This window comes from Plectropomus leopardus, chromosome 10 (assembly GCF_008729295.1).
Source record: "Plectropomus leopardus isolate mb chromosome 10, YSFRI_Pleo_2.0, whole genome shotgun sequence".
NCBI classification, from domain to species: Eukaryota; Metazoa; Chordata; class Actinopteri; order Perciformes; family Serranidae; genus Plectropomus; species Plectropomus leopardus.
This window is the reverse complement of record NC_056472.1, coordinates 9,025,048-9,040,043: the sequence shown is the minus strand read 5'-3', so window position 1 is coordinate 9,040,043 and position 14,996 is coordinate 9,025,048. Positions and strand designations below refer to the sequence as shown.

Genomic DNA, 14,996 nt, shown 5'->3' with positions numbered 1-14,996 from the left:
CTTTTTTTCATCCCTGTGCTAAAAGGAGTGGTGATGAGTCGAGGCCACTAATTTAACATTTGTTACACGTCATTAATCTGAAATACATCACTGGTCTTACAATACAATAATGGAGCATCTGCCATGTTGTTGTCTGCTCCTTTACATCAGATTTCTCAGGGAACTACCTCCACCTGGATGCAGGCGCCCACACCCAGCGTAAGCGAGCCCGGCTGCTAAGTCCAGAGGTGGGGCCGGAGCGAGGCCCGCTCTGCCTGCTCTTCTACTACCAGCTCCAGGGGGAGGCGCAGGGGAGCCTGCGGGTCCTGCTGAGGGACAGCGACCAGGAGGAGACGCTGTTATGGGCTTTGAAAGGAGACCAGGGGCCTCACTGGAGGGAGGGCCGAACCGTCCTGCCCCAAAGCCCCAAGGAGTATCAGGTAAGTGTTGTTTTTGAATGGAGATACAGCCATTTACCATTACTGTGCTACTGTTAATATTTGCTGCACATGACCAGGGACAGAGACACACAGTCTGTAGTGGAAGTGATACAAAAAAAATTCAATGCTCAGTCATTTTAACATGTAATTTAATTTAGCTGCAAGGGTCCCCTACTATGGAAGGATTAACAAGATATGCCTGAGCTGCATAGAATTTCTTACCATCTATTAGCCATCTTGGTTTTGGGAGATTTGTGTTGCTCTACAACACCTGGCCAACGGGTGGCAGTGCATGGCATTACACACTCAGGTCCACTGTAGTGTAGAGAGTCAAAATCCATGCATATAACAGAAAATGGCTTTAAATATCTGTCCACTGTATCAGTCAAACAGTCAAATTGTATTTATATAGCACCTTTCAAACAAATGCAATTCAAAGTGCTTTACAGTTTGATTGAAGAAACAAAAGCAAGAACATAGGAAAATGGCAAAAATGGATCTTAAAAAATAGATTTTAACAAATAAAATAGGCAAAAACCATAAAAATGTGATTGTAAGATGATATTTAAATGCAAGACTAGAAAGATAGTCTGTTAGTTTAAAAGTATCAATATTTCCAGCTCCTCTCAGCTCCTCTCAGTTCTTTGGAGCATAATGGCTAAAAGCAAAGTCACCAGATGTTTTAGTGCCACTCTGTGGAACAGTTAAAAAAGAAAAGTCGGAGGATCTGAAGGGCCTTCCAGGTTCATAAAACAAAAGCATCTCTGAGCTGTAGTCTGGTGCAAGGCCATGCAGTGCCTTTGAAACGAATACAACTTTGCATGAAAGGGTTTTAAATTAACTGGTATATGAAAATCACGGGTTCTGGTAGACGGGTCAGAAAGTTATTAATGACTTACACACGCTCAGTCCTTTTGTCTACCGACCTGACAACTGTTCTCCCACAATGCATAAACTGAGTTTTTCCAGGTTTCAATGGCTGATCAGCATCCCAACACCCAAAAAAAGATGTCATTGATGTTTTACTTTGGATGTCATCATATACCAATTCTGTAGACATAGCCCAACATTAGTTTACCCACCTTTAACTGACCACTACGTAGTAACAGTTCATTTACTGCTTTATGTAATAAATAAGAGCCTTTTGTATTCTCTATCTCTTCTTCCGTCATCCAGGTGGTGTTTGAGGGCTTTTTCGACCACCCGACCAGAGGCCACATCAGAATAGATAACATCCACATGAGCAACAGCATCGAGCTGGAGCAGTGTACACGTAAGTCCCATAGCCTGTCAGTCCAACTGTCTATCTGTCTGATTCTCTTACTCCTTCTCACCAAACTGCTTATACCATGTTTTCACCAGAGATGGTTGCGCGAGAGAGAAGGGAATAAACTCATAATGTTTCTCGTTTACACACATAGACACACACACACACACACACACACACACACACACACACACACACACACGAAAATATCTAAAAAAAAAAAAAAAAGAAAGTAGGCCACAAACGGCCGTCGGGCATGGATTCTAATCTATCTTTCATATCTCCCTCACTCTATCTCCTACAGTCTTTTCCTATACCACCCCAATGTTTTATAATTCCTTTCGCGCTTTCTTTCCAACTCTCTCTCATTCTCTCTCTGTGCCGAACCTTGTCTTCCATTCAGTCTGAGCCGTCAGTGGGTCATAAAGGACCGAGGGAAAAAAAAAAAGTGCACTTGTGCATGTTCTGTGAATAAAATGCTTGAGAGACTCCATCTGTTTGTCTGTCTCTCTTAGAAAACACAGACACAAGCTGGCAAACGAGACTACAACTAATAATGACTGACTTCAATTATGAAAGATTTGATAACTGTAACAGAAAAAATGCCAACTTACCTGAAACACACGGACTAGACAAGGGATTAGGTTTTTAAATCCTTTACATTTCCTTGTTAAACAAACATCATTTCCACCCACATACACACACAGTTTGTCCTCTCTGTCATGGAAAATAATGTGAATTTTGTTATCATTTAATGTAGCTGCTGTCGGCACAGAACGACAGCAGTGGTTAGCCTGATGTAAGCACATATATAAGCACACACGCAAACATTCACACATTAATGTATAATGTCTATATAAAGTATGTCTCATCTCCATCCAACCCCTTTTTCATTTAAATTCTATATCCAACACAATAAAAACGCAGTGGGGGCTGATGGTTTGTTTTACTGTGTAGAGTTCTTAAATGGGAATTCTACTGATTTTTACAAAGCCTGGCTCTGGAGGAGCTTTATGAAGTTGGAAAAAGTTTATGTCACTTTGGGCTTTTACCAGGCAGGAAGGGTCTAAAGGCCCAGACACACCAAACGACATTAAAAATCTAGTTAACCAAGGCCAACTGCGTCGCCTCATTTCGTCTGTGTCTCAGCCAAAATTTTGCTCATGAACACACAGCAAAGACAGCAGCCAACTAGCTGTCTGTCTAGCACGTACAATCTGCATTAGAGGAAATAATTGTCCATACCAGCAGGTGGTGGAGTTAGTTTGTATTTAACATTCAAAAGCAAAACTGGAAGACAGACAGGACGGATTCAAGAAGCCAGTTGGTACATTAAAAACGCAACCAGATGTTGAACAAACAAAGCATATTTACTGTGCAGTAGCAAACAGTAAGACAAACAGTTAGGAACAGTTTCTGCTAAAGAGCACAATGGCTAAAATCATTTTTTTACCTTATATGTCAAATTTGTTTTGGTTGAACTCCCTCTTTTAATTTAGACTTTTGTATACTTTACTCACTTCTGGTTCTCTTCTGCGTGCGCTGAGCTGAACTGCCAGAGAGATTTTATTCACTGACTGATTTTATTCATCTGTCGTCTACAATGCCGAATCAACATGCCTAATAGGCTAAAAAAAAGGGCTGGATGCAGCACAAAACTACGCTCACCAATGGTCCAACTTTGACTGATGGTGAATCAGCTGCTTGGTGTGTCAGGGCCCTACTTGAAAAAAATGCATTGTAGGAAATGTAGGATCCAACATTTTTATCTGACTAAGTCTAGGAACAAATAGTCAGAATCTGTTGGCTGTTTGATTTTGACTATTCCTATTTTCATTTGTCTCTCACAAGTCCCCCTACTTTATGGAAGTTCAGTACTAAATCACTTCTGTACCCCTTTTAGGAATGTGTCACTGCCTATAAATGATTTTTTTCTTCTTACATCTTCTCTGAACACACTGCTGTAGCTTCTTTACTTTTGCTGCCATTCTCTCTTATTTTTCTTCTGTGTTTCTATTTTTTTCCCGTCATGTCTCTCCCTCTCGCTTTCATAATAGATGTCGTATCCTCTGGCAAATAATAAACAGCAGTAAATTTCAGTCCCCTTTCCCATGACCCTTTAACTTACCTCCACCCTTCCTTCCCATTCCTTTATTTCCCTTTTTTTTAACCCCTCCCTCACTCTTCTAACCCTATCTGCCATCTACCGATTCTTTTCTCCAACATGTCTGCTGAGATTAACACCTTGTCTATACAATCAGGAAAAGAAAAATCACAGGAAGGAGAGACAGAGATTGACAAAGCAAAAACAAGAAAGAGTCAGAAACAAGACACATAAAGAGATAAAGACATTCAGGGAGGACACACTTCCTGGTTTCCAACCCTGTCAACCCACTCTTTTGTCTTCCTCTCATTATTTTCATTAAAATGACTGTCATCCAGGAAGATTTATGGGCCTTTAGACTCTTATATCATCTCGGTACTTGGACAAATCTTTATTGATTTTCTCGAAAAGGAGTAACAAGTGCCTTTGCAAAAAGTGCAGCGTCCCGCAATTTTTTGAGATTCAGCTGTATTGAAATGCATTCCTGTTAACAATCATGAGAATTATAGTTGTACCATGTCGATGTAATCATGAAAATATGCCACAGTACACTGAGACTGAACAAATTCCACAGATGATAGATTTGGTGCTGTATTTCATGTTGGAAAGAACTACTGAAAAACAGAAATATATTTAATTAAACTCATATCAAGACAAATATGTATTAATCATGGCTCATATTTTTCTTCTTATAACTTAGCTCATTCTTTACAGAGTGACACCAAGGCCTGTAGAGGCTAATGTGTGCTTCCTGTCCTCTGATATAATGACATAAGCACCAATTTTACAGTGAAACTAATCATAAAAACTCAAAAGGGACCTATTTTAATCATTTTCAGGTTCATACTTCTATTTAAAGTTTCTAACAGAACATGTTTTAATGGTCAATGGTCAATACTTTTTTTTCTTCACACTGTCTGCGCCACCTGTATTGACCCTCCATTTGAGACAATCCATCTTGGTGCCTTTCTCTTTAAGCCCCCCTCGAAAAATCCCAGTCTGCTCTGATTGGTCAGCATTTACTGGCCTTCTGCATCGTAGTGTCTGTGCGCCATCATGGCAGCGAGGAAATGAGTGTCACAGAGAATAGCAGCACTTTCTAACAAAAAGAAATGATCAATAAAGCCTCTAAACACAACTGGGCATGTCCCAGATGTTAGCATGTAGCTACATGTAGCAGTGTTCTTGCAGCCTGGGAATGACTTTAGCCTCCTTTCGACTGTGAAATGACAGTGATACGATCCAAAATCAGGGAAACATTTATATCACTGGCAGCCTAGATTGCATGATTCTCTGACATTAGCATGTAGCTTCATGTAGCAGTGTATGCTACATAATGTAAACATGCCTGGAGAGGATGATCATATAAAGAAATCATGAGCTGATTACTGCTTGTTGCCAAAGAAGAGAAAAAAATGAAACTTGACATTATATCATTATACTATATATGACAAAAAAATAAAGAAAACCATAATAGGCTCTCTTTCAACTAGAATTATTAAAATCCAATTATTATTAAAATCAAGTCCTGTCCAAGAGTAGCTTCAGTGAACAGGAGATTTAATTTGCAAACGCATACCGAGTATGAGTCATCTAAACTTTAATCACCAAATCACAGTGGTTCAGGCTGTTCCTTATCTCTCCAATGCTTAATCACAATTATCAGCCGCTAACCATCATCAATAACACTTCTTTTTTCTCTCTTTTTTCCAGAGCCTTTCCCTGCTTTAACTCCTGGCATAACCAGTAAGTCCTACTTCCTGTTTCAGTTTGTACTTCCTGTGCCAAATGTCTGTGCTTCTGCTTGTTGCTAAGCTCGCAGCACTGCACCGACCCCGAGGAACCTTGTTAGCGCATAACATACTGTTTGTTGCTTTTAGCAAAAAATATAAACCAAAACTCAACCTTTGAGCATTTACATCATTTCCAAACAAATCTATATGGTTTGTGATACGTAAAGTTCCTTGTATGATATGTCCACATTCTGAAATTTAAGCACTTAATCGGGGTACATACTTTTTGGTAGGTGGACTTCATCCACATTTAAGAAACTGATGGTGGCAATGATGAAACTTGATTGAATGGATCCACTGCATTGTTCCAGCATGACTCCCTGCATGCTGGGCTGGTACTGTTGGTTATGTAGTTTGGTATGTTCCTCGATGAGAAAATGACTGTTTACCACCACATAAACAAATAGTTCCACATGATTATTTACTACAGAAGCAACACTGGCAGACTGAGTACCATCAGGGTGTATTTGCACATCCCACAGACTGATATGTTTTCAAGTCTTAAATGGTGTGCACCATGTTGTGTGGGATCTGTCACTGGTATACATGAAGGCAACACAGTGAGTGTGATGATAGTGTGCAGAGTCAGACCCACAGTGAATTTTGCCATTTTTCGTAGTAAGCGCTTTAAAAGGTGACACCTGAATGAAGGTTGAAATTTTGACGTTTTGGTTGAACTGCTCAGACAAATTGAAGCTGTCTCCATCTATTCGTTTTTCTCGGGTTATCACAAAAGAACTAAGCCGAAATTCCCCTACTTCCTAAATGTAGACAGCAGCACACACACTCCTCATTTATTTCCCCATCCTGGTTTGCTGTCACTGTGTAAGCTCTCTCTTTTTCTGTCTCTTCATTCAAAAGAAGCCTCTCTTCTTCCATCTCTTTACTTCTTCTTATTCCTATCTTCTAAGCTTTTCTACATTTTGCTCCTCCCTATTCTTTTTCATTCCCTTCCTCACCTTTGTCTTCAGTTTTTCTTCCATTTTTTTTCCTCTCATCACTTTGTTACTCTGACCAACAAGCTGTTGATCCCACATGATTGAAATGCAGGGCTCTCCACTTCCTTTTCTCCCTTTTCTCTCCTTCATCTTCAAATAGGCCAGTCTAAAAGCAGATCAAAAAGGGGTTAGGCAGATTATGCTACTGGATTGCTTGTTTTTAAAGTCTGGGCTGAGACCTAAGACCCTAGATTGCTTCTGTCTAGAGACCAAAACAATATAAACAGTGGTATAGAGTGCTCTAAGAATGAGTCCTAAAACCCGGAAATGAAGAAGCATTTCAGCAATCCTGGTTCCCTCATCTCAAAGTCAGCGGGTTTCTTGAATGGGTTTTTGGTTAGATGTCTGAAATAAGGTCTGTGGTTAACACAAGATAAAGAGATTTTCATGTTTTGTTCTACGATGTAAATACATCAGTAAATACCCCACTTGTGAACTTTGAAGCATTTATGTGTCTTAAAAAAGGGATGATAACAAGTGGCTAAATAAGTCTACAGAATGTCATCATGCTGACCAGCACTGAAAATGGCTTTACAGCATTGCTGTGATGTGACTTTAAGTCATGCAATTGTGACCACATTTAGGCATCACAAATCCTAAAAGTTGTGTTCATTTGTGAAAATTATCTTGCAGAACATAATATGTATTGTAAATGTTTTTTTGGCATTGGTCTTATTTTGTGCAATAATCCAAAATGTAGTGGAAAAACTCCATAGGATGATTGACGAGGAAATCACAGCCATGTAAACTTCCGAGTTGGCCTACAGAAAAACAATCTCTGAGCACTTTATTGTTGAGAAGCCTCAGTGACACTGAATTTCTTTAGTTTAGTTGTATCTCATATAAAAGGTTCTTGACCACTCTGAGCCAAGACCTTTATGATTTGTAGATGTTTTTACATTTGGCGATCAGTGTGCACATCATTGATCAATGATGGTTGAGATCATATCTATTTTCTAAGTTACATTTTATCGCTGTAGATACAATGGCGCATGTTTTTTCAGCTGGGGGCTTAAAAAAGACAATAAGTGTGGTAGTTTACCCCTACATTACTGATGCTCTGTGCGTCATCAAGTCAGTTCAGTGTGTGAGTGTCTGTGTCTGTGTTTGTGTGTCTGTGTTTGTGTGTGTGTGTGTGTGTGTGTGTGTGTGTGTGTCTGTGTGCGTGCGTGCGTGCGTGTGTGTGTGTGTGTATACACGTGTTCCTAGTGTGTGAATAGATCAAAAACATTCCTTAAATGCTGTCAGATACTCGAGCAGCACGTGTTTGTTCAACACAAATCCGTTGAATAAAAACAAAAATACCATTCCCAAAAATAGTAAAACTGAGAAACTCAGTCACCTGACTCATACACTAATTATTTGACCTGAAATGCTTGCAGGTTTCTTCAGCTGTTGGGTCCTGAGCAGGTATCATATGACTCGCAGCAGGACAACAGTGTCAGTTCTAGCATACGTGTGTTTTCATGAGTCTGAAGCCCATTGAGAAGGATTACATTTCTCCTTTGGAGCGCCTGTTGAAAAGTGAGCTAAGAATTAAAGTGTTTCTCTCTGGTTGAGCAGATATAGATGAACTTTACTGAAGACCTCCTGAGTTTATTTTAAATATACATATAAATGCTTCACTTGATTTTTAATTTTTGTGTGTCTTGATGTTGATAGTTACGCAATCAGTGTGTGGTTTGTGGTTGTGGACAGAAGGGATTCTTATGCCAACATCCTGTAGGTGAAAAGAAGGGTTAAAATTTCTATTCAAGTGATTATTCAATAGGAGGAGAAGCGTCAATTGACGCTTGTAACATGCATTGTGTCTTTTCCAAAAACATTTTCATTTTTACAGGAAATGTACAGTTTATGCTCATTACATGCATATATTCTCATTCAAAATACACTAACAATATAGGCTTGTTTTGTTGTTGTTGTTTTGTTGTTCTATTTGCTTAGGTGAAGGCAACAAAAGAACATGGTTATGTTTTTTTTTTTCATGGTTTGACTTAGCATGTACTTAGTTGGTGACGATATTACTGCCACCTCCTGGTTTGTATTGTACCCCGCAAAAGAAGCCTCTTTGCGTTGGTGTCTGACACCAACATCACTGACAAAATGGCGCCGATTTATGAGTTGGGGATTTAAACAGACTCAGAATGCAGTGACTGACTTGGTCCTGACAGAGTGAAGATACCCTTAAAGGGATCAGGAAACACAACAATCATTAGATTTTAATTGTTTTTCTACTTATAATCATCCATCTTGAAAATGATAAGTATCCAGTGGAGAAAAACAAGTAAAAATATATAATAAAATAAAAATAAAATCAGAACTGAAGATCAAATATAAAGTGTAATGTTTGACTGAAGTCTGATAACATGATCCTTAGTTGACAGTGCAATAGCAGTTTCATTGTGGTGTGATGTGTACCTGTGTGCTGCACCAATGGGTTTTGGTATCCATGGTAACCAAGGAGGCATTTAGCTTCTGTAAGGAGAGGGAGAGGGCTGGTGGCACACTGACCTATCACTGCTACACACACACACACACACACACACACACACACACACACACACGCACACATACACACACACACACGCACACAAAGCTAGCTTCAGTTTGACTGGGAGAGGACTCCCAAGAAACTCCACTTTCTCAAAGTATGTCATTCAGATAAGGCAGGATTGTTGATGTGTGTAGTGTAAGACCTTGAATGGAAAGATAGGCCAGTGATTCAGAAACTCTAGTAACCAAGGTTCCTTGAAAGCCTCACTTTTTCGCTCACTTTAATAGTAGTGCTCTTGAGAATCTTCCCCCTTTCTTTCCCCTTTTGATGAAAAAAGCAAAGTAACGGTCAATTTTTGCAGCCCTAGAAATCATCTGTCTTAATCCACTGGTGGGAAGACTCTCTGTGCAGGCTGCTTAAAGCACAGCTTTACAATCAAAGCCAATTTTAAACCCTTAAAGAGTACGTCTGAACTTTAGGAAAAAAAGAGACAAAATTAAGCTCACTGGTTTCCTTGAGTCTTTCTCTGCACCTCTCCTTCCTCTGTCCTTTCATTATTTCTCCCTTCTCTCCTGCTTGCCTGGACTCTATTTCTTCTTTTTTCTCCTCCTTCTTTTCTCTTTCACATTCTTTCTTTTTTTCATTCTTTTCCTCTGTCTCTCTTTCTTCCACAACCTCTCTCTCTGCGGGTTTCTTTCACAGTGAGTTGACAGAGTATTGAAGTTTCAGACAAACCCTCTAATGCAGGATTAAAGATATCATGGCAGGATTAGCTCGCTCCCTTCACTAACCCCTCCCTCCCACCCCCTCTCCTCACTTTCTACCACCCTTCTCTTTTTCACTCCATTCTTTCCTCCAATAATGCCTCTCTCTCTTATCCTCTCTCTACCTCTGTAATTTAGCTCTGATTTCCCTCTCGTTCCCTCTCCATCCACTCGACTCCCTTCGGCGTGATCTTGCCCTGATAAAAGCAGCTGCGTCCCACCAAATACAACCACTTAACACTCCCCACCCTTTGTCCAAATCAGCCAGTCACTGCATAATCAAGGCTTTGCATTCTCTGATCGAATCTGAGCGCATGGCATGAGCCTCCGCGTGTCAATGTGCAGCTACTGCTTGTGACGTTTGATACTATGAGTGAAAGCAGCATAATGGGAACATATATGCATCAGTGTTGTTGTTGTTTTTTTTGAAGATTGAAAACTTTCAAAGACTCAGAGTATGCAACTGGATGTGTTAATACTGGGAAAGTGAATCTGATCTGGCAGCGGACAGTTTGTTTTTTTGCCTGCTGTAGATCTTACATAGGCCTACTATGTTCAGTCTAATACTAGGAAGGCAAAATATTGCAGCTCATTGCAGCAGATATTGACCATTCACTAAGTCTCACCTCAACCCTATTGTTACTCTTACCAGGCTGGTCAAGCTTTCAACTCATGCATGGCATGTGGCCTGTACCATTTACATTGATAACAATGGCAGATTTATTAGCCCACTTATCATAGTCATTTTTGAAGCAGTAGATTCTTGATTTTAGACAGAGGTAGACAAGTGCAGGCTTCCTATTTCTAGTCAGCTTTGATCCGGTTTTCCAACTGAATTGGCAGATTTTACCAGTTGTTGCGAGATAGCTAATTAAGCAAATGTTAGCTGCATGAGTTGATCGAAAACACCATCCCAACTGACATTTTAATGTATCCATCTGACTTATTTTTGAAATGTGAACCTTAGGAACTCTGACAGGGTCTTAAACATGCACTTGATAGCTACGTATGCCTACTCAATTTGCTAAAAAGCTAAAGCTGCATGTCCCAGGCAAAATGTCAATAAATCAACTCCTAGTAAAAACAGCATTTTTATTATCTTTTTAACAAAATATTTAACCTAAATCACAGTCTTTCCTTGGCTTTAACCAAAGTGCATTTGATGCATAAACATAAGACAAAATAGTCTTTGTTATTATGTTTTTGTTTTGTTTTGTTTTTTTGCTGTTTTTATTAAAATGTAACTCTAATGACAATCTTTCCTAACATTAACCAAAGTGCATCTGTTGACCTTAACCCAACCAGATAAAGGAGTCTGGCAAACACAAATGCAGACACAAAGTTTTGGTGTCAGATCCTGCACTTTGTATGCTGTCATCCTCCCCAACCACCTCCTTTTAAAGCCTAGATGCAGTAGATTACAGTTCTGTTTCTATACCTCAAAGAAAGCATTTTTTGAACATAATCCAGACATGATCCAATTATGCTGCCAGAAATACTTACTAAAGAAAGTACTTTTGTAATATACAAATATATGACAAGGAGACAGGGCCTGTGTAGAAATCCAAAAGCTTGACAGACCTGTCATACCTTGTTAAAGTTGCAAAGCTATGATTTGAAAATCATTTTTGGGGGGATAAGTTTAGCGAATGGTCAATAAGACAATTAACAGCTTGTAAGTCTCCAATTCGGCCTGCATGCCTGCCTCCCTCGTCCACAGTGCCAACCAGTAATGTGTCCTCCTGCCCTCCAGGGGGTGCCATGTCTGGGATGGAGCCCACAGTAGACACAGTGGCAGTGAAGCCCGTCCCTGTCTACTGGTACTATGTGCTGGCGGGAGGCGCTGCCCTCTTGCTGCTGGTCACTGTGACCGTGGTGGTGACCATGTGCTGCCATCGGTACCACTGGGCGCCAAAGAAGACCAGCGGTAGTCATCATCATTCAGTGATGTACCACAACAGCCAGCATCCAGTTCAGCAAAACTGCTACCAGAACCAAAACCTGAGCTATAATCTGATCCAGAGCCCTGACCAAAACCACCTGTACCTAGGTACTGGGCCTAGTCCTGACCCCATGCTCACCATCAGACTGGAGAAAGATGACAGCTGTGATTCCCAGTGTTGAAAACAATTGGACTACATGTGAATGATATTTTATTAGAATTCGTTGTTTAAATAAAGCAATTAAGGGGTGTGAAAATGATCAACAGCAACATAAATGCCACTACTCACTGATGCAAATCTCCATGGAAGAGACATTGCAGTCCCTGCTGTAGATGACTGATCTAATGCACCTTTGCTAAACTTCCTCTTGGGCTGAGAACAAACTCCTGATATTAAACTTTACCATCACTGGCGAGAGTAGATGAAAGAACTTCATTTGTCAATTCTGATGGCTGAGGGCCTGAGTGCCAATTTTTGATGTACTTAAGTGCATACTGGCTTCTATAGCTGCACCCAAACCCGGATAATGATCAGAATACCAAGTAAATGAAAGCCTATAGACTGTGGACGAAACATATACATTGCCAGTGTTGTAACAGCACATTTTCCTCTTCTACAAATGTCAGCATAGGATATGTCTGTCCGCCTTGCTCTGATCTGCAGCTTGGACACTGCCTGCCTCCAAATACCCTGTCTGACAGAAAGGGGATTTACACACAGGTACAGGGAGATTGAATTCAGAATGTGTGCTGTATAAAGAAAGAAGGCTATTTCTCTGGGCCTGAATGAAGCTGCTGTTTATTTGTCCACCAGCCTTTGAGAGAGCAAGAGTGACAGAGACAGATTAAGGACAGAAAAGGAAGAGGTGCGGGGAAAATTAGCGCTGTCCGTCCAGCCGTGACAGATAGACGGCTACACATCCACCGTAGGTGGCTCCTTTGGTCTGTGAACGAGGAATCAGTGTTGCGCTGTTCTCTGTCTGGTTTACACAGAGGGGGGAAGATAGGATGAGACAGCTTACATCGCATCCCGCAGACCTAGAACACTCTCAGCATCAAAACACACAAAGGTCTCAAACACATATGCACGGACACTTCAAGACTTCAACGGCTAATTATTGCGTGTTACCCTGGGTGCATTTTTCATTACATCCTGATATGCCTTTCTTAAGATGTGCTTTAAAACTGTTACCTCTTCACCTCCAGAACGAGGTAGTGCCTCAGTGTCAGATTGGAGTATGAATGGACTCTATACAGTTTTGCCTTGATATGATAAATAATGCAATGCCTGTGTCTGTTGATGTTCAGATTTAACATTGTTGTATGTCCTGCACACATTACACTGGGTGAATGAAAGAAATGCAAAATCATATGTGATGACTTTCTAAAGATGCAGTTTTCTTTGAGGTCTGTGGAAGTTTTTACATCCATTAACTCGTTTTTGTGTCATCCTATGAGAAATCAGAATGTTCTGCATATCAGCCAGGGGACCTGAAAATGTGGTCAACTAGGCTAGGGGTGTAAATCACCAACTTTAACATGACACGATATTATATAAATTCTTTGGACAGTGATAAGACATTAGCCAATAGAACAAAGTCTGCCACAATTTTAATATGATGTAATATGACCATCTAACACAATCCATGACAAGAGAAGCTGCTGCCCCTCTCTGTTTTGCTTTTGGCCATAAAAAAATAAAAACGTCACAGAAATTTTACTTCTAACCAGTTAGGTGCAGTAAAGGGTACTTTAAACTGACTCAATTATCACACATAAAACAGCACATGGGATGAGTTAACCATCAGGACTTTAGTGTCAGAGTCCTTTCTAGAAGAAATCTTTTCATTTTAACCAAAACAATGGTCCATGATGATTTTTCCTAAAAAAACCAAGGCTATTTGGCTCAAAGCCCTGAAGAAGAACTTCCCTCACAGCCATCAAACATTGATTGATAACATTATCATTAAAAAAGTAAAATGTTCAGCGCAATAATAACTGTCAACGCTCACAGACAAAACTGTTGCTTTTTGTTTCTCACCTATTGTTTGCTCTTTTACACTGCATAAATTAGCCTACCGGCTAGCAGCCTTTTTCTCTACTCATAGCTTAACTATTTACATGAATTATTTATTCCTTTTTTAATTACCATGGTTTGAGTCATAGCGTCTCCTGACAGAGAAGTTTAGTTAAATGCACATTTTTCATCCTAACACTGTTAAAACAAAGCAGCTAATGCTGTTGCCAGAAGTTAAAAGAGTGAGATGCCCGGCCAGGCAGGTACATCGTCGTTAATTTCACAGTGGCATTGTTTACATATCACATGCTCTGTGTGTTGACCCTTATTTTCTCCAAAATCCAAAATATGTCCACACTGCTGAATTATTCCCACGTAAATGACATTGTCCTCATCATTTTTCTGTTGGCTGCCTGCTGTTATCTGCCTGCCACAGAATTTCAAAATAAAGGGGTATCCTAAAGATATAAAATAAAGATAAGATGTAAGATAAAGAGATATGCACTTTGTAGTAATCAAATTGCATTGTTAAATCGATATATCGGTCCAGATCGATGGATCGTTCTGCTCCTACTGGGCTGCACAGTTTTGTTTCTATTTGACAGGTGTGACCAAACACAGGCAGTGAGAAAGAGCTTCTTACTTATGAAGCCTTTTATTAAACCGCTGATCCAGGATCAGTTCTTTTGAACGATCATTTCATTTATCGTGATCTCTCGAAACAGACTGATTCCAGTGCAGCACTCTTGTCACAACCCTTACACAGGTTTCTTGATGTTTTCTTAATAATTTGTTGAACCCCTTTTTTTTAAAAAAAAAAAAACATTTCCCTTATGTTGATGCAGATGCTTAAAAATGGGTGACATGATGCATTTTTTAAGTTAGACACAATTTTGAAATGTTTAGCACTTTTCTGCTTCTTGATCATGATTTATTGAAGGCTTTGACAATTTATGACATTTACTGTGAATCTTAGTGTAAAAAATAAGTTGAGTAATTTACTGGTCGTGAATTAAATATATTTTCTTCCTTTGTAATCACGTTATAGTAGGCCTTCGTGTACTTCTGATGTATAATAGTTGTACAATGTGATTTTTTTTATACTCACTGACTATTGTTTTATGTTGATTGTGTTCACTGAGATGATCTTAACAACTTTTATTGACCTTTATTTGATGTCACAACCTCAAGTTGAAGC

At 39.7% G+C, this 14,996-nt stretch overlaps 1 protein-coding gene across 3 annotated transcripts in view; it reads left to right on the top strand.

The window, feature by feature from the left end:
• The window catches only part of LOC121949453 (neuropilin-2-like), a 123,781-nt gene that overhangs the window by 97,558 nt on the left and 11,227 nt on the right, over positions 1–14,996 (top strand). The window contains exons 14-17 of one of the 3 annotated variants that reach the window (XM_042495144.1): positions 151–419; positions 1,596–1,692; positions 5,504–5,536; positions 11,593–14,712. In XM_042495144.1, the coding sequence (XP_042351078.1) occupies positions 151–419; positions 1,596–1,692; positions 5,504–5,536; positions 11,593–11,963 (770 nt within the window). In that variant the 3' untranslated portion in view covers positions 11,964–14,712. Of the gene's footprint in view, positions 1–150; positions 420–1,595; positions 1,693–5,503; positions 5,537–11,592; positions 14,713–14,996 lie in introns of those variants that run through there. The other 2 variants (XM_042495143.1, XM_042495145.1) reach the window with 2 other exon arrangements.